The 18,571-nt window shown below is 37.5% G+C and overlaps 1 protein-coding gene across 2 annotated transcripts in view; it reads right to left on the bottom strand.

Annotated features, from left to right (window-relative positions):
• LOC131052476 (NAD-dependent malic enzyme 59 kDa isoform, mitochondrial) overlaps positions 1–18,571 on the bottom strand; it is an 85,009-nt gene that overhangs the window by 34,773 nt on the left and 31,665 nt on the right. For both annotated transcript variants that reach the window (XM_057987130.2, XM_057987129.2), the window contains exons 5-10: positions 4,202–4,330; positions 3,904–3,964; positions 2,562–2,665; positions 2,380–2,463; positions 2,138–2,244; positions 1,895–2,000 (exon numbers count right to left, since the gene is read on the bottom strand). In XM_057987130.2, coding sequence (XP_057843113.1) covers positions 1,895–2,000; positions 2,138–2,244; positions 2,380–2,463; positions 2,562–2,665; positions 3,904–3,964; positions 4,202–4,330 — 591 coding nt within the window. The remainder of the gene's footprint in view (positions 1–1,894; positions 2,001–2,137; positions 2,245–2,379; positions 2,464–2,561; positions 2,666–3,903; positions 3,965–4,201; positions 4,331–18,571) is intronic.

The raw sequence follows: 18,571 nt of genomic DNA on the forward strand, positions 1-18,571 counted from the left end.
GCCATTAAGGATGGGAATATGGCAGACACTATTGTAGTTATGGGAGACTATCTGAGGTGGAACAATATGGAGACATGAATATATGACCAGTGAAAATGAGAAATTGCTTTCACCTAAGTAGCTAGAGAGAGCCCAAGAGGTCATTGAGGCCATTAGAGTCCTAGTTTTCTCTCTTTCTTGATATGATTGTATGTTGTTTTCTTTGTTTTAATGGACAGGATGCAAAATCAAATTAAATTTGAGATCGATTCCCATGTTGGAACTAGATATCCTTGTAGGTCAAAAGTTTTAAAGGTGAAAAAATCGAGTATGATCTGAAGGATTTTATACCTAGCAAATCATCAAAGATCAAAAGGATTAAAACACAAGATTATAAACCCAAATGCAAATCAAGTAAACTCTAGGTTAAAACGCATTTCAGCTCCAAATACCCCTTGGAGCTAAAAAGATGAAAATTAATCATGATATGATTTGAGATGAATCTGAATGTGAAATCAAATTAAATCTTATTTTAAGTTAATTTTGCTTTGCACCTCCATAAGACAATATATGTCAAGTTGTGTGCATGACCCATCTAGATGCAAAAAAGAGTTATCCAATAGGGTTAAAGTCAAGACCAGTACCAAATTTGAATAGGCCATGTCATAACAAGAGAAACTTGGATGTAGAAAATGATTAAACCCCAATTAAAGATGATTCCAGGTACAAATAACCCTCAGAGACAAAAAGATGAAAAATCAACTGTGATATGATCTGAGCTGAATTTGGATACAAAAAGAAATCAGCTTAAATCCAATCCCATTCCAAGTCCAAACGATGAAAGCACATAACCCAAACATTAACCTAAAGCACATAACCAGATCAGGTCTTGAATCCACGTCATAGGAAAAATGAAAAAGACCTAAGGAAATGGAGTGCAAAGCTTCTCCAGATGTAAAGTTTTCTTATGGAAACAAGTTGAATCTTAGATCAGGTACAAGAAAGACACAACCTTAGAAAAATCTAAATTAACAAGACCTTAAAACTTGAAACTAAAGTCTCGTCAGCTCTGAATACTCAAATGGTAAACCGAGTGACAAACAAAGGAGACTCTAGATGCAAAAAATAATTCAACTAGGCATTACAAACATTGCCATCCAGATTTAAATTCAAATAATTTTCCCAGGAAATAGAACAATTGAGCCTGTTTAATTACAAATTGGACATAGACTAATCCAAAGAAGACATGGCCAACTAAAATCTCTAACCCAAGAAGTAACAATCCTAATCTGATCAAGATGGATGAATCATAATTAAAAAAACTAAGATGACTGTAAACATAAGAAGCTGAGCAATTAAGCAAACATAGCCACCGTGGAGAAGACTTGAAACTGAAGCACAGGAAGAATTAAATTCAACGAAAAAACATCGAGGATTGTTAATTTTGATAAACCAAAATTTGGACATGGTGGTCACAAACTCACAACAGCAACTATAACATTTGCACATATTTTCTATATTTGTGTAATACACATAATTTAAGCATACTAAACAGATTCATGATTTTCATGACACAGTGAGAACGGTGATTGTCAGAAAGGTAGTGGTCCACATTCTAAACCATGAAATACTTCAAAATTTGACACAAAATCAAGTTACTATCAATCAAAAAAAATAGTATAAGACAAAGTTCTCCAGGCCTTAGAAACCTAGAAAGTATCAAATAATCATGTGCTTAAATTCTATGATTTTCCTTTCCAAACATATCATCAGTGCCATAAATTGAACAAACAAATTCAATTATAACTTCCATGCAACAACCATTCATATACATGTCTATGTGGTGGAAGTTTCAATTAACAATGTTTAACCAAAATTTGCTATGCATCACTCTAAGATGATAGGATAATCTCACAGATTTATCTAGAAGCCAAAATTGATGGTTTGCCAGTGATTTTTGGTGGGAACCTAACATCCTTGACATTGTCTGTTGTGCCATATTGAGGATCCCAAGCCCAGCACTGCAAAATACCAGCTCCATTGTTGAGTAAGAACAAAAGTATAAACGTTCTTTAAACTGCTTGAGGTATTATACAAAATAACTTATATTGAGAGTACAAGACCAATTTTAGTCTGTCCAAGAAAGATTTTCAAGTACCTTCCAGCACCAACAACGACAATTTTTTGCTTTACAAAATCTGTCAACGGTCGACCCTGAGCTCTAACTGCACTTAATAACCCAGCAAGTGCAACCCCTGCAGTACCCTGCCAAAAGAAATAAACAGACAAGAATATTATTTTTAAGGATGCCTTCACTTGGCATGAAGAAAAATATTTAATGGACATACTTAACAAAAACCTCAACAATTACAAGAAAAAGCAATGTAGTCAAACAAAAACCTGAACATCATCATTGAACATACGGAAACTTTTACGGTATCGCTTCAAAAGCTCAAATGCCCACTTGCTTTGAAAGTCTTCAAACTGTTAATAGCAAAAACAAATCAACGTTAGCAAGGCACTCAATGGAAAAATTACAAACAAGAAAGTAATCTTCTAGACATATAACCTAACAAACCCACCTGTACAATAACCTTTGGCCATCGAGCATACACAGCTTCCATAAATTCATCCAGTACAGCCAGGTACTCATCTCCTTCTAGTCTGGGTTCACGCAACCCTAAATCTACAACAAAAAAAATTGTAACCTTGTTAAAAACCATTCTCAGTGATCATTGCTAAGAATATCTTAAATTTCAATCTAAACAAGTAATAATTTCTAATAATTCCATTGTATAATTTATTTGAATATTAGCAAAATCTGATTGCAGATTGCAGACAAACTCAACATCTTTCAAGAGAATAATTAGACTTCCAAAAAACATAAATGGCATCTAAAGTAATGTATATTAGAAATGATGGCCACAACTTTGAAATCACTGTGAATGCATAAAATGAAAATATCCTGTCTTCCTACAGTTGTTACTACATTTACTACAGGTACATGACTATATATAACATGAGCCAATATTTTATGTGTCTGTTTATTGCTCACTCTTCCAGCATGAAAGCAGCATAATTATTATGATAATTCCTAGGTGTAGCATCGGTAATTCCATTATCTAGTTAGTGTCCACTGCCACTATTATCCCCTACAATAAATTGTAAAACAAGTTTCATATGACTTCAGATGAAAGAATTTCCTTTTGAATGGAATTTAGTACGAGACTAAAACAAAGCTTATTTTTATTTAAACCTTACCTATTTCCCTATTTCATTGTCAAATAATAAATGTATACCATAGAGATCTTCATAGAACTAAAGTTTATCAATGATTGCCCAGATGGATTCCAGTCAATTTCTTCTTACATTGTGTTCAAATCCATATTGGTTTGATATGACTAGACTAAGTTATCTAGAAAATAACTGTGTAATGATGCAAATAAAAGATGCATGGTGTGTAAAACAATGCTAAACTATCCTCCCCATACAAGGTCTTGTTTTAATATATTAGTAAAGTTCTTGATAACGACCACAACAATGCCTCTTTTGACAATAGAAGGGGTGTGACTTACAATTTTTGTTCATATAATGGGTGGATGCAAATGAAAACAAATCCTCCCAAAGCATATGCAACCATTCATATTGCTCAAGTGCATGCACATTTCACAACAGTCTAAACATGTGAACAGTGACCCATTCAACTCTCACTGAGCAACCCTTATACAGTCAGACAATTAAAAGCACTTGTCAAATAGAAAGTACTTGGTTAAAGTTGCCATAAAGATTTCATTTGTTTCTGTCATGTTGTTTATACTATATTTAAAAGCATGTGAGATCATTAAGGTTCTTTTGATGTACCAAATTCACACAAAAAAGAAACCTTTTAAGGAGAACGGAGACGATCAAAATTTGTATACTTACAAAGGTTATTTTTGAGAAGCTTTTCGTTGTTGGTCCCAACATCAAGCATAACAGGCAGGATCTGTATGTATAGGTTCCAATTTTATTACAAACAATCAACAAATTAAAATCAAAACAATCATTAAATGAAAGTATTTTATGGGCAAAGTTTGTAATGGTAAAGAATAAATCATATTTTATTACAACAACACCAAAACTCTCTTTCAAACCTTGCAGAATTTGATAGATCATCCACACTACCATCAAATGCACATCAAAAGAAACAAAAGAAAATGGCTAGCAATCACGTAGTACTTACTCTTTGAGGACTCATTCCAGCAGCAGCTACGTACATATCAAGCTTCCCAATAGGTATACCTATTCCTTGCACTCCAAGATCCCCAAGACCTAATATTCGACTTCCATCAGTGACAACAATCATATCCACCTGTCACCCAAACAAGCAAAAAACATAATATAATTTCAATCATGTCAATAAGGTCTTGCAAAGAAGATTAAAAACACATTGCATTCAGTTACCAAGGATTTCTAGTTTCAATGGCACTGAAATAAGCAGGATGTACTCAAGAAACCTAAGAATTTATTAGGAAATCCCTAAAAGAAATTGTGAGCAAAATGAAGAAATAGGAGACCGGCATAATTCTTATTCTATTGACTCTATATCAGTATCTAAATTGCAAAGTTTGCCTGCATAAGCCAGCATATTTCAAAAATCCAATTCTAATATGCGTTCAGGTTCAGGATGGCCCTTGGTTTGCTTAGGGTCCAACCTAAAATCCCAATCTGCTAAGAATTTATACTACTGTATTAGACTACTAGTACAACCATATGAATATACACTGACATTTATGATTAATATTAACATGTGAGTTTAAGTATACCCTTAGCAATACGATATGAATTAGTATTTACTAATTATATGTAGCTAGGAAAAATGATATAAGAACTGATAATATATATATATATATGCCAATTGAGGCATAGTGTCGGTGTAAAACCATTTTGTTGGTGAGTCACCAAGGTTCGAAACCCCCATTCGACCAAGATTTGCTGGGCTAATGTTCTCACAGAATATGTGCCTTTGCTGGGTTGTCATTCTCACAGGTTGTGGGCATCCGCAAGGCCTGGCTCGCGATAAACTGAGAGTCAACAATAAAGAGGAAGTCGAGTGGGTGAAACCAAAAGAAAGTTGGATCAAAGTAATTTTTTACAGAGCCTCTAAGGGAAATCTGGGACCATCCAGTGGAAGGTATGTAGCACAGGACTGGAGTGGGAATATCATTGCCATGGGGGTTAAAAAATTGGTCGAAGGGACAAATAATGAGGCCAAGTGCCAGACCACTCTCTTGGCTGTTAAAATGGCTGAGAAATTAGCAATTGAACAACTTCACCTAGAGGGGGATTCTTTGATCGTTGTGAATGCAATCATCAAAGAGGAGGTGATTGCTTGGAGGCTTAATAAATTTATTTTTTAAATCCAGAGTTATTTGAAGGCCTTTAAAAAATTTAAAATTTCACACAACCTTAGGGGTGGCAATAGTGTGGCAGATGTGCTGTCAAAACAGGCAACCGCATTTAATGATGGGCAAGAGGAGGAAAGGTGGGATGATTTTCGAGATCTCGATCTCAATTATAAGGAGATCATATGCCGCCAACCTTATTTTAATCATGGCAAGTAATGTGCATTTAAGACGGGCAAGGTCGGGTGTTAAATTTGATTTTTACCATATCAAAATTCGTTTTTAACCTCTCAAAACGTTGGAAGTGTGAGTGGTGATGAAAGATACCCACCACTGAATGGATTGCTGATTTGTTTGTTTAATTCAGTTCTTTGGCCAGCGTATGCGTTATTTTGGATTTTTGAGGTTAATGCTTGAAACTTGACAATGTAGAATGAATACAAATGCAATACATAAAGAAATACTGACTGGAATCAAGTTTTCAGACTTCTGATTTATTTATCAGCAATGAATAATTTCAAAGAATAGTTAAATGCTATCATTCAAAGACAAACTAACATGCCAAGTGTCCTGAGCTTGCCTGGTAAGGCTTATTCTACTGCCTGAACTGAAGAATATGTTGAAACTGGAGCTTCCACAATGAGACAACAGCTCCAAAATGTTTTATTGACCCTAACATGAATTAACAAAAACAATTGACGAAGAAATATGCAGACCCGGATGGAATTCCAACTTCTTGCCAGGAGAAGCTCCAATTTGGTGTGCTCTTTACCCACTGATTTGCTCCTATAGCTCCAGTATGAATCAATTCTCCCAAACAAACACTGGAATTCTTCTTATTAGCCCCTAACAATGATTTTTGTAACAAAAATTCTAGTTAAAACCCTCTAATTTATTTCTTTGGTGTCCCAGGCTGTCTCCAAACGGTACGATTCAGTTGGAGGATGAATAGCTGAACTAAATTAATAAAATAGAGTCTGAAATGACTTATAAACCTGCTATGATCTGAAAATCAGATTGTCTCCTTGCTGTAGCAGTTGCAAAACTCAGAAAATTGGCCCTTTTTGGCAAGATATGAGCTTCCCAAACAAATAGATGTAGTGTAGATGAGGGGGATTTCATCCTCTCACCCAAGATCTAAAGGTTTCCGCCTCCAAATCCCAAAACCAACCCTGCAAGAAATGTTGCAGACCTGCAATTACCAATGCTCTCAAAAAAACAACTTCAATAATAATTGAAATGCTGACCCCAATGTCTTTTAAACATGCCTCAAACCCAAATTCGAATTTGGGGTTAGGGTTGTACTTTTGGCATCATAAAACATGTTATATTGTTTCTTTTTTATTAAAAAAAAATACTTCCCCTAAGTGGTTTGACCCATTGAGGGTCTAATTCCTCATTAAAAGTGGCCATATATTTAAGTTATAACTTCTAGGAAAATGTGCCAAGGGGCCACTTTATTAATATAAAGTGATTGTATTATTTCAGTTTATTATTATTTATTTAATCCAACTTAGGAAATATTAATTTATTCATAACATGAAATCCGCGACTCAGATTTGAATTCCGTTTGAAGCACTGTGATCGCTGATGTTGTCCGAGTCCTGCAGGCCAACTGACAGTTCCTCCTAAAAAGTAGGGACTCACCCTAAAAAATAGGAACCTCTCTCCAAACACCCGTAACTGCTCAAAAGGATCCTGCTCTGCTCCTTGGTTCCCCGGGTGGTAATTCAGTCAACTACCAGTTCTCCCTAAAAAATACGAGACCTCCCTAAAAAGTAGGAATTGTCCTCTAAAGGTCCAAAACGGCTCACAGAGCCCCTGCAAAGCTCCATGACCCTCAAAATGAGTCCCCTAACCATGTCGTTCACCAACGGGAACTCAAATGGTAGGTCAACCCCTGCTCAAATCATGTCGCCTAGAAAAAGGGACATTACAGGTGACGAGTGGCGTGGAAATGGCAGGGATGGAGACAAATTTTACCCTTATCACTACGAAGCAATAACTGGCTTTTCTTGGCCAGGTGACAGAGAAAAGGATGGGAAGCATTTTCAAGTTTGATGAGCCAATTTTTGTGCAGATAATGGATATATTTTCGAGAGAGGAATTCATGAGGGCTGAACACCGCTACTGTACCAACATCGACATTGTCTCTCTGGTGATGGCATGGGGTTTAGAACTGGAGGGCAAGGAGGAAGTCCTCTGGGTAATGGAGAAATGTGTTAAAGAGGACTGTCAGTATGGCATGAAATCTCTTCTTGCCATGGCTAAACCAGGTGTCGACTTCATGGCCCAAGAAGGGGAATGGATGAAGGTGGGGGCACTAGAACCCCCACTTCGGTCTTTCATCCGTTGGAGTGCTATGTTAGACAAGGATGAGCGCAACACTGAAGCACGGATAGGATGGAGTGCCCTCAAGTATTTTTTGCGAGAGAAGGAAGCGGAGCAGGCTCTTGTGCGGGAGGTGGCGACAAAAGATGGTAAGAGGCATCTTACTTTTGACCCAAACGATTACTAGGTTAATGGTCCTTTGGGGTTGAAGAAGAAAAAATTATTTGTTTTAAAATTGTTCAAATTTTGTACCAGAATTTTGTGAATACCCTGTAAATTTTGATAATATAGTAACTAGTAGTGTCTTTCGGGCTGTTTAGGGTTTAGTTGTTTGATGTTTAGAACTTTCAAGTAGTACTAGCATGGAGGGTAGTCTGTAGGGTAACTATGATATGCTGAAAAATGGCTTTTTGAAGTTGTAATGTTCTGTTATATGGTGGTCTGGAAGGTAGAACAAGGTAGCTATGGTGGTTTGTTTCGGATGGTGTTTTCAGAGAAATTGGTGAAGTTCGGACTTTACATATGTAATATTTCTTTTATAATCAATAAAAATATAACTCCATTACAAATATATATATATATATATATATATATATATATATATATTCTTTTTTATGATCATACCTGTTGTCATTTTATGACACCCTTGGTCCATCAGTGAGAATCGATTAGAGATATGTTCCATGGACTAGAGCTGCCCCAGACAATCAAAGAGAAAACAATGGAATCATGAAGTGTGAAGTGTTGTCTTGTCAGAAGCAAGTTCCTAAGTCTTCTACTCCGGAACCCCTAGGTTCCCAAGTTCCTTATTCTTCTACCTTGGAACTCTGGAACCCCCAGGTTCCCAAGTTCCTTATTCCTCAACCTCGGAACTCCGGAACCCCCAGGTTCCTAAGTTCCTTATTCCTCTACCCCAGAACTCCGGAACCCCCAGGTTCCCAAGTTCCTTATTCCTCAACCCCGAAACTCCGAAACCCCCAGACTCCCAAGTTCCTTCTTCTTCTACCCCGAAACTCTGGAACCCCCAGGTTCCCAAGTTCCTTAGTCTTCAACCCCGAAACTCTGGAACCCCCAGGTTCCCAAGTTCCGTAGTCTTCAACCTCGGAACTCCGGAACCCCCAAGTTCCTTATTCTTCTACCCCGGAACTCTAGAACCCCCAGGTTCCCAAGTTCCTAAGTCTTCCCAAATTCGGTGACCCAGGTCTCCGAAGTCTTCCAAACTCCTTCTGGCTTGCAACACTTCCGGATGGCGTGATCAACACTCAAAGCTTTAAATACTTCAACGACTTTTGTGACTTGTGCACCTTCTTTTGTGGAGCCACAAAGGTGCATTTAATGTTTTTGGCAGGATTTCCATCAGGAGAGGTACGGGGCCATGCTTGTTATGGTGACTTATGTCATGTTTGCATGCTCTGACTTTGGAAGGTCAGTCAATCCACCCTTCTCAGGGTTGCCTTTTCAGGGAATGGCTAGGTTGCTTGCATGTAAAAAAGTCAAGTGAATGCACTTCCCTGCACTCCCAGACTGACATACAAGGGTCATGATCACTCTTGTACCCAATTTTCTATATAAAGGTTGTTAAGCCTCATTGTAAAGTGTTCTCTCCCTACTGGCTTGAGCTATTCTATGCTCTCTCACTTCTCTTGTATTATTCTGTATTTTGCAAATGTAAGTTGGCCATTGGCCTTATAATTAATTGAAATCACCATTCTTGCCTTCTTTCAACTTATGTATGTTGAGTATGTTTTTTTACCTTCATCATAGGTGTATGTTTTGTGGCTCTTCTCTCATTTATGTTGTGTTAACTTATTTCTGAGTGTGACTTGTGGGAAACCTTCTCTCCTCTTGGCATTCGGCGAATTCTAACCTCCATACATGCATTGGGGTCACTCATACAACTGAAGTTTGTGCATCTCCTGGGTTTTCCAGTTGATTCTTTGTGTCATTTCGGGTAGGGAGAGGAACAATCTCTTCTTGGTGCATCACCTCCTTTTATTTCAAGCAATTCTCTCTTCCTGTTACCTTTGCAAGTTGTTAGGATAGGCTTAGGAGTAAGTTTTGAAGTGTTGAGATGGTTCAACACCTACACCCGGATTAAGAAGGAAGTCGGCCTTCTCCAGAGATTCAACCCCTTGCGCAAGGTCCCACACTTCGGGTTGTTTCCATGTTTCACAAGGTTGCTGAGTTGATAGCTCAGCAAGGGTGCGAGCTTTTGTGATAACAATACCCAAATCCAAACCCAGGAAAAAACTCGTGTTTTACAAACCCAAACCTCAAATCTATACCTGAAAACAAAAGTCCTACAGTCAGCAAAACAACAAGAGTGCCCATCACACCTCCAAAAAAGGTTCAAAAGAAGATAAGAGCAACGGTGAAGTCAAAGCTAATCAATACAACAAAGAAAACCTCTTAACAGTCATAACTTTGCACATCTTTTCAAAGGATATTAATCATAACTGGAAAGAAAATTTCACAAAGTCATCTCAAACAATGACATCGCTGACTACTAACATCCACAAATGGATGGCCAAAGCTAAACAATGAAATCTTGGTTGGAATCTGGGAAAACAGACTAATAAAAACTCTTTCACAAGTCAAGGTGTGACCATTTCTGAAGAACCAAATACAATATTACAATCTCTCCAGCATTCAGATAGGTTAATAAACATAAAACCTTTTAACAGGTGTGGTTTTTGCACAGATCTTGTGTTTCTTTTCCAAATAAGGTGAAGGATGTTAGTTAAAAAGAAATTTTGGAAAAACTACTCCAGGCACAGACAGCACAGAATATGAATGAAGTGATAAGAATGATATGCAGAATGGCAAAAAACAGATCTGAACAACAGCAAAGCAAAATAACCTTGTAGCTACATAATATCTGTTGTTTGTAACTAGGTAAGATGGGTTCGGATTGCCTTAAGGCAACATCCGAACCCATATAGGACTGGGTCCTATCCTAAAATACTCCACGCCACAATAAATAAATTGGCGCCAAAAAGGAGGAAGGCCGACTTGGAGTTAATAAAGGTTAAGGACTCATATAAATTAAGTTAACTTGCAAATACAATTCAGTTATCTATGAAATCAGCGAATTAGCTCTGCAAACAAGAGGTGTGAAATCAGCAAAGAAGGTTGTGCCAATTTATCCAAGGATTGGGCAAACTTGTCCAAGGATTGGGCGAACTTATTCAAGAGGATATAGGGCATTTTGGTGCAGTCTTAGAGCAGGCAAAAGGGGCAGATCTGATACATAAAGATCAGATTCAGAAAAGCAAGCTAAGTATTGTAATTGTGCAATAAGAGTGAATACATAACCTGACCTGTGGGTCTCTAATGCTGGGTTTTTCCTCCTTGGAGGTTTTCCTAAGGTATTTGTGTTTTGTCTCTTGATTCCTTGTTTCACTCTTGAATTTGCTTGATTATAGTTTACTAATTTACAAATCTGATTATTGATCTAGGGCACAAATTTAACATGGTATCAGAGCTTGGTCATAGGTTCGAATCATGCAGGCCGTGGCGAGTGACGTTAGGAGGGGGATTGTTGGCAGTGGGCCAGTGTCCCTCGTGGAGATTCGCAACATGGTTTAACAGCCTCCTGTGGATTCTATAAGTCTAGTGGTTGTATCGGGCATTGACAGGTCGATGTTTTGGTGCAACGACAACCCTAGCTTGTAACAAGTGGTATCAGAGCTAAGGTTATACTAACCCTCAGATTTCAGTAAGCTCTTACCTTCAGGTTGCTATTCGTCCTCTATTAAGATAATGACAGGGGTGAAGTTAAAGGGCATCATCGGGTCCTCATCAAGGAGTCATTCTTTAATTCATTAAAGATTGTGGAGATTCGAGTGAAGAACCAAAGAAGGAAGTAACTGATATTTCTTCTTTTAGATTTTTAGATCTCTGGAATGCAAAGTGTATACTGTGAAGTTATTACCTTATTCAGACCTTTAGAGTTGTTGATTTTCAGAATTGGTCTAAACCCTAGATTGGTATATATTTCATGATTCTTAACCCTTGATGTGATCTGATCCAATTTTAATAATGATTGAATCTTTGATGGTATGGTAGATTTATTTTGCTACTAGACATGCTGTTGGTGTTGGAAATAAGCCACACCCAGACCGACGATGGACTGGCCTAAGAGGGGTCAGTAGCTCAGTGGTAGAGCACTCCAGCAGCGTATGGAAGGTCCTAGGTTCGAGTCCTAGCTGGTCCACGTCTCAACAATATCAGGGACAGTTAACTAAAAGCAAAACATAACCAGTTCGCAGTTTGAAAAACACATGACAGTAGAAAAACAAGGTATAAAGAGAGATTCAACAACACCAATATTTAGTGTTTAATGCTCTGACTGACACCAGGAATCACCCAAATTGTCACAGGAGACACTGGGTTAATAATGCAATGGAAGTTCCAATCGCGACTGAACAGGGAAATCCTCAAATCCGATATTTATTTGTCAGGTTACAGCACAACACATTCAATCATCAAGATGTGTGATGTTGCTGGTATTGACAGCAGGCAAAAAAAAGTTCATTGCTTGCCACCAACTGAAGTACAAGTTTGTAAGACAATTACTGAGCACATTTTCTTTGATCTCCTTGGCCATGCCAATTATACTTGCCTCACAGCTTTTAATTGAGTTGGCCATGATGGCAACCTTAAAACAGGTTCAAGATTCGCTTAATGTTCAAGTAACTCCTTTGGTGGGGGAGCAAGCTGACCTGCATGGTCGGGTGAAAATGAGATGAAAGACCCATCATCCATTGAAAAGGACTGGGGGATTGAATTTAGTGTTGTGGGATGGTAGTTAAGACATTAATATGTTGGTTAGGAAGAAATAGGAGAGCAAAAAAATCCTGGAGATGCAAAGTAATGTTTATTTGATGTGTTGTCTGTTGGAGACTGGGATTGCCTCTCATCATCCCAGCACTGCTGTTATTGACTGCAGGCAACAAGTATTTCATTGCTTGCCACCAGATAAAGACAAACACTAGGCATTTTTCTTGCCCTCTTTGGCCATGCCAGTTATACTTGTCTCCTAGGTTTAACTTGTGTTGACCATGGCAGCAACATTGATAATTGGCTGAGAATTAGCTTGCTGTTAAAGTACCTCCTAGAGAGGGGGCAACTTGCATATTTGAGTGAAAGTGGGATGAAGGCCCAAGCTCCCATTGAATTGTGGTTCCCAAAACCCAAGATTTCATTTACTAAGTAGAAATTTCCTTCATCAAGTGACTAAGGAGGGTGAAGGCAATATCTGCATTGAAAAATTGATTGCTCAAAATAATTGGATAATCTATTCAACGAATACAAGCGTATATATAGAGATTACAAGACAACATTCTAAAATAAGAACTAGTCATTAAAGTGAAATCAAATAAGCTTAAAAAAGCTAAATATAGCTCAAAAAGCTAAATAATAAAAAGCTAACTAAACAAGCTCAATAAGTCGACTAAAAGCTAAATAGCTAAAAAAGTCGACAACTAAGATGACTGCTAAAAATAGAAGATGACCATTATAGAATAGATATTAATATTATTTTAGCACCCTCCCTAATGTTCATCGTACTCAATACCCTACAGAAGACACTGTAGGTGTTATGATCACAAATGCAAAGAACACTCTGTTGCTACAAAGACCCTCCCAGGATCTGCAGAATGTAAATGACCAAGAGTACCAAAAGCCATCTTAGGTAATGTAGCTCTCACACGCGAATTAGATTTCTGGCACATGCGAATTACTGATGCCTGAAACCATGATTTTGAGGAAAAAACAACAAACCCTTTTGCAGAAGAGTACCAACTCCAAAACAAACTGCAAGATACCACGGTTGCAGATGTTTGCCCTGGTAGGTGCGACCCAAACTGACTACAACAAAACACGATTTTTGAGGAGAAAAATCGATCAAAACCAGAGAACTTCGCGAATCACAAATCCCACGCAAACTTCGCGTATTACAAATGATTTTTCAAGAAAAAATTCTAAACCCTGCCAACAATTTTTGAGGAAAAAATATGAAAACCAACCAAGCAGGAAATTTGCTTATCACAAAGCATAGAAGGCTGACTCCTTCCAAAGCATAGAAGGCTGACTCCTTCTGTCCAAATTGCTCTCCAACATGAGCTTGCTCCTGTTCCTAAGACCCTCCCAACCTAGATTGCACGGATGCCAACAATTTCATGCAATCTTTCTTCATATGGCCAAACTGGTGACAGTAGTTACACTGTACACTTTTCTTCTTCAAAAACTACAAATATTGACCTTGCCCCTTCTGTTGGAAGGACTGACCTTTACCCTTGTTCTTATCCAAAACTTCAACTGTGAAGGCCTATTCAGTGGACGAACTAGCGTTGCTTCCAAACTGTTGCTTCCATTGATCTTGTTGTAGAAGCTTGTTGCAGAGATCAGGGAACTTCAAATCAACACTAGTAGATGAGATATTGAGAGTATCAATGAAATGCTCGTAGGATCTGGGAAGGCTTTTCAGCGTGATCACTACCATATCCTCTTCCACCATGGTTCGGCCTATAGCTTCCAACTGGTCACAGATCTCCTTGATCTTCGTGAGATGTGCCTAGATAGATGACTTCTCATCCATCATGATAGAAAACGGCATATTCTTCAGAAAGAAAGCTTGGCTCTTGTTAGACGTTTCATGAAGATTCTTTAAAAGATCCCAAAACTCTTTAGTTGTTTTACCTTAAGGCACTTGAGGGAGTTGATCATCTGTGACTGAGAGTTTGATAAGCATGATAGCCTCTCGATTTTTCGTGTCATGTTTGTCTTGATCTTCACCTACCGTTGTAGGACGAGGAACCTTGCCAAGAACAATCTGATCGAGGCAACGATATTCAAATATCGATAACATGTACTGTTTCCAGGTGTTGTAGTTGAGACCGTTGAACTTCTGACTGTGTTCCAACATGATGTTGGTCAAAGACGCCATCACAAAAATATAAGCAACTACAAAAAAAAACACCGAAACCCTAGAGTGGAATTCATGGCACGAATTTTGAGGTTTGGAAGAACCTCAAAAATTGAAATTTATCTACAAATTTAAAACCTATAAATTTTCTGATAAAAATCAGAAAATAATAATCTGCATAAAATAATACCTCTAATTTTTATTTTTTTCAATGAAAAACCCTAGGCATTAGTTTGAAGACCAGAAATCATGAGAAAATCACGGAAAGCACGAAAACCAGAAAAAAAAATCCCGCAGGAAAATCCCACCTAAAAAACGTGAACCCCAGAAAATCCGACTAATTAAAAATCGCAAAAAGGCAAAACAGAGCTCGTCGCGCATAGAAAACCCAACAAAAATCGTGGAAGCCACAAAACCGAAAATCACGAAAAACCCTAGGCGGAAAAGCACGAAATGTCTGCACAAAAATTCGGAGGAAAATTCCACAGCCGGAAGAGGGAGAAACGCGAAAAAATCGTGTCCAAATTCGCGGATTTGCGAGAGAAACCCGCCGAAAATCGCCGCCAAAAAAAAGAAGAAATCGCGGGCAAAAATCGCACCGCCCAGCACAACCCTCACCGAAAAACGCAAATGGAGAGAATATCATCTGTAGAGAATGCACAAAAATCGTGATTTACAGATAAAAATCGTCGCCGCTGCTAGTAATAAACCTCTAAAAACGCGAACTCTGCCAAAAAAAACTAGCACAAAGCCCTCCAAAAATCCAAAGTATTCAGATTGTGCCCTAAAAAACTTTGATCCAATTCGCCTAGGAAAAAAATTGAGAAAAAATTTCAATAAAAAATTTCAACAAGAAATTTTTTTCGAATTATAAATTTTCCAAAAAAAAATTTAAATCCTGCTCTGATGCCATGAAAAATTGATTGCTCAAAATAATTGGATAATCTATTCAACAATATACAAGCGTATATATAGAGATAACAAGACGACGTTCTAAAATAAGAACTAGTCGTTAAAGTGAAATCAAATAAGCTAAAAAGCTTTAAAAAGCTAAATATAGCTTTAAAAGCTAAATAATAAAAAGCTAACTAAACAAGCTAAATAAGTCGACTAAAAAGCTAAATAGCTAAAAAAGCCGACAACTAAGATGACTACTAAAAATTGAAGATGACCATTATAGAATAGATATTAATATTATTTTAACATGGATAAGTGTTTGAGGGGTTGGATGTCAGTTACACATCAGTGGGAGAACAAAAAATCCTGAAGGCAAAAAGTTCAGCCAAGGTGTTGTCTCTCATGGACTGGGATCTAGTGAGTCAAGGGATGTGGTAGGGGTTTGGGATAAGAAGGTTACCAAGAGACGGGGGTACTTGGAGACTCCGGAGACTGGTACGGGTACTGGTACGACTAATTTTCAAAAATAGGAGACGGGGGTACACTTGGAGACACCAAATTTTTTATTAAATAATATTTAATAATTTCCAAAACATATCGTGACAGAGAACTTTGAAAACAAGAACAGTGGTAATGTTTAACAGTAACTTAAAAATAGAACAATAATTGAAATTTAAAATGGCTTATATTGCTGATACCATAGCCAGGCTAAATTGTTTAGTGGAAGTAAGGTAATATAGAATTAGATGTTGAGCACACTCAATATTGTCGGCTAAAAAGTAAAGGCAATTTCTCCTTAGATTATTACAATGATAAAAAACCAGTCCTCTCAAAAAGTCTACACTGTCAATAGATTCGATCACTATAACATTGCATGGATTTTACTCTTTCTGTGAAATAGTTTCCTTATTAGTCGTTTCCCTACGACTTTGCTTTGTTGCAAGCTTATCTTATTTGTTTTCTTTATTTTTTTTGCCTTTTACTACAATTTGCCCTAAGTTTTCTAGGAGGAGACATCAATTTTTAGTCAGGAGACTTCGGAGACGAAAGGAGACGGCAGCCAAAAGCACCTTATGCATCAAGAAGTTTCTGGAGAAGTATCCGGTACTGGAGACGCATCTCCAGTACGTCTCTGGTACCGATATGGGTCTCCAGGGGTAGGAGACGAGTCTCCTAGTAACTAAGGATAAGAGTGCAAGGGGGGAATAGAAGGGATTTATCTAGAAGGAGCAACACAATTTTGAGACATTCCAAAGGCATGACAATGTAGGGAGGGACATCCTCATCCTCAATTTAGAAAACATCCAACAGCTTGCTGCCTGACACTAGGGTTCTGGGGGATATAATTATAGTTCTACATGCTCTCAATATTTTTCAACTTTCTATAACAAAATTTATGGTCTTTCTTTTGCCCCAAACATTTTGTTGTTATGGGCATGTTGTTCTGTATTTAAAGCCAACGGATTTGAAATTTGGATCTGTGATGTGGGCAAAAAAATTATTTTCCCTTTAATTTAATAAGCTCTTTGGAAACTTTCAGCACGTTCTTCATCTCTATGTGTAGTTGAGCATATGAAGAAGGTATAACTAACCATCTGTTTCTTTGGATTTTACAGCAATTACTTGGGTTTCAGTTGAGGGGGTTCATGGATATCTTGCTCATCTTGAGAAATGCACAAAACTTGTATAATCGTGCAAGATGTCCATATTCAGGACAGTATCTGCATCTGAAAGGTACATTTTCATAGTAACACTTGTTCCCACTCAAAACATTCTGAATCTAACAATATTTCATCTAGAAGTGGTTTTTCCAGATCTACAGTAACAAATATTTTGGTATAATTGAGTACAATGGTTGTTTTGTAGAGATCAGATATGGTAATCTATTATCCACTAGCTACCACAACTTTCCATAGTGAGTATTCGTTATTATATTCACTTCAGAGCACTAAAACGCGTATCCAAATAGGGAAGTGCTTGAAAAACCCTTTGTTGGGTTAAATGCAGGGCACTGATGTTTCATAGATAAGCCACATATTTTCATAAACTACAATCCACCCTGAAACTTGAAAGATATGTTCATTTTGGTCTTTGGAGGTTGAGATTCCCAAAAATTATTGTCTGCACGTAATGAGAAGCCCTAGCCATATCGAAGGATTCAAACTGTCTTGGACCCACACCCTTAATGTAAGGTCCCCAGAGAAGCCTACATTAATCTACAGGTCAACATTGTTTATTTATGTAGCCAAAGCCGACTTTCCATTTCTGACATGTAAAACTGGGCAATAGGAGTAGTTTGCACTTTGCATTCAAATATCAATATCCATTTTTTGCATAATTATGAATGAACTGTTTGACATTCTCTATATGAATTGAATCTGAATCTGAAATGTATCCACTCTAAAGGAAATAGATGGAAAGTGGCATAAGGGTAGATGGAAAGTGGCATAAGGGTGATTGAGAAGAGGTATGGCCCTCTCAAAGGGATTCTTTGAGAGTCACAAAAAGAGTAGGAGGTATTGATGCTAGCTCTAGAGACAATGAAGGCTATAAATGAAGGGAGAGAAGCGAGAATGCATGGAGTGTTTTACTACCTAGATATTTAATTTTTTATATTAATCATTAAAGAAAGTAATTAGATTGAACGAGGAGTTACTTTCTGCTTCAATTACAACCATACAAACAATCGATAGAGCTAAAGCTTAAAAACAGGAATTAAGTCCAGATATATATATCAGCATAAAAACAAGAATTAAGTCCAGAATACCACATAGTAACATTGCATGCATACAACAAACAAAACAGCCATAAAAATACTTGGATGTTAATTTGTTGAACTCAAATGTACTGATATATTTTTCATACTCACTGTTCAATATTTAATATTATAATAACAAATCCAGCGATAATTGTCACAGGGCTCTTCATTGAACATTCTAAGGTACTCAAAGCGTCCTTCTCTGCCCATTCCTGCTATAACTCCTCTCAAGTCAGAGACAGAAACAGAATGCCCACTAGATCCATTGTCACTCAACTCCTCCATACTTTTCAT

This window comes from Cryptomeria japonica, chromosome 8 (genome assembly GCF_030272615.1).
Source record: "Cryptomeria japonica chromosome 8, Sugi_1.0, whole genome shotgun sequence".
In the NCBI taxonomy this organism is placed as follows: domain Eukaryota; kingdom Viridiplantae; phylum Streptophyta; class Pinopsida; order Cupressales; family Cupressaceae; genus Cryptomeria; species Cryptomeria japonica.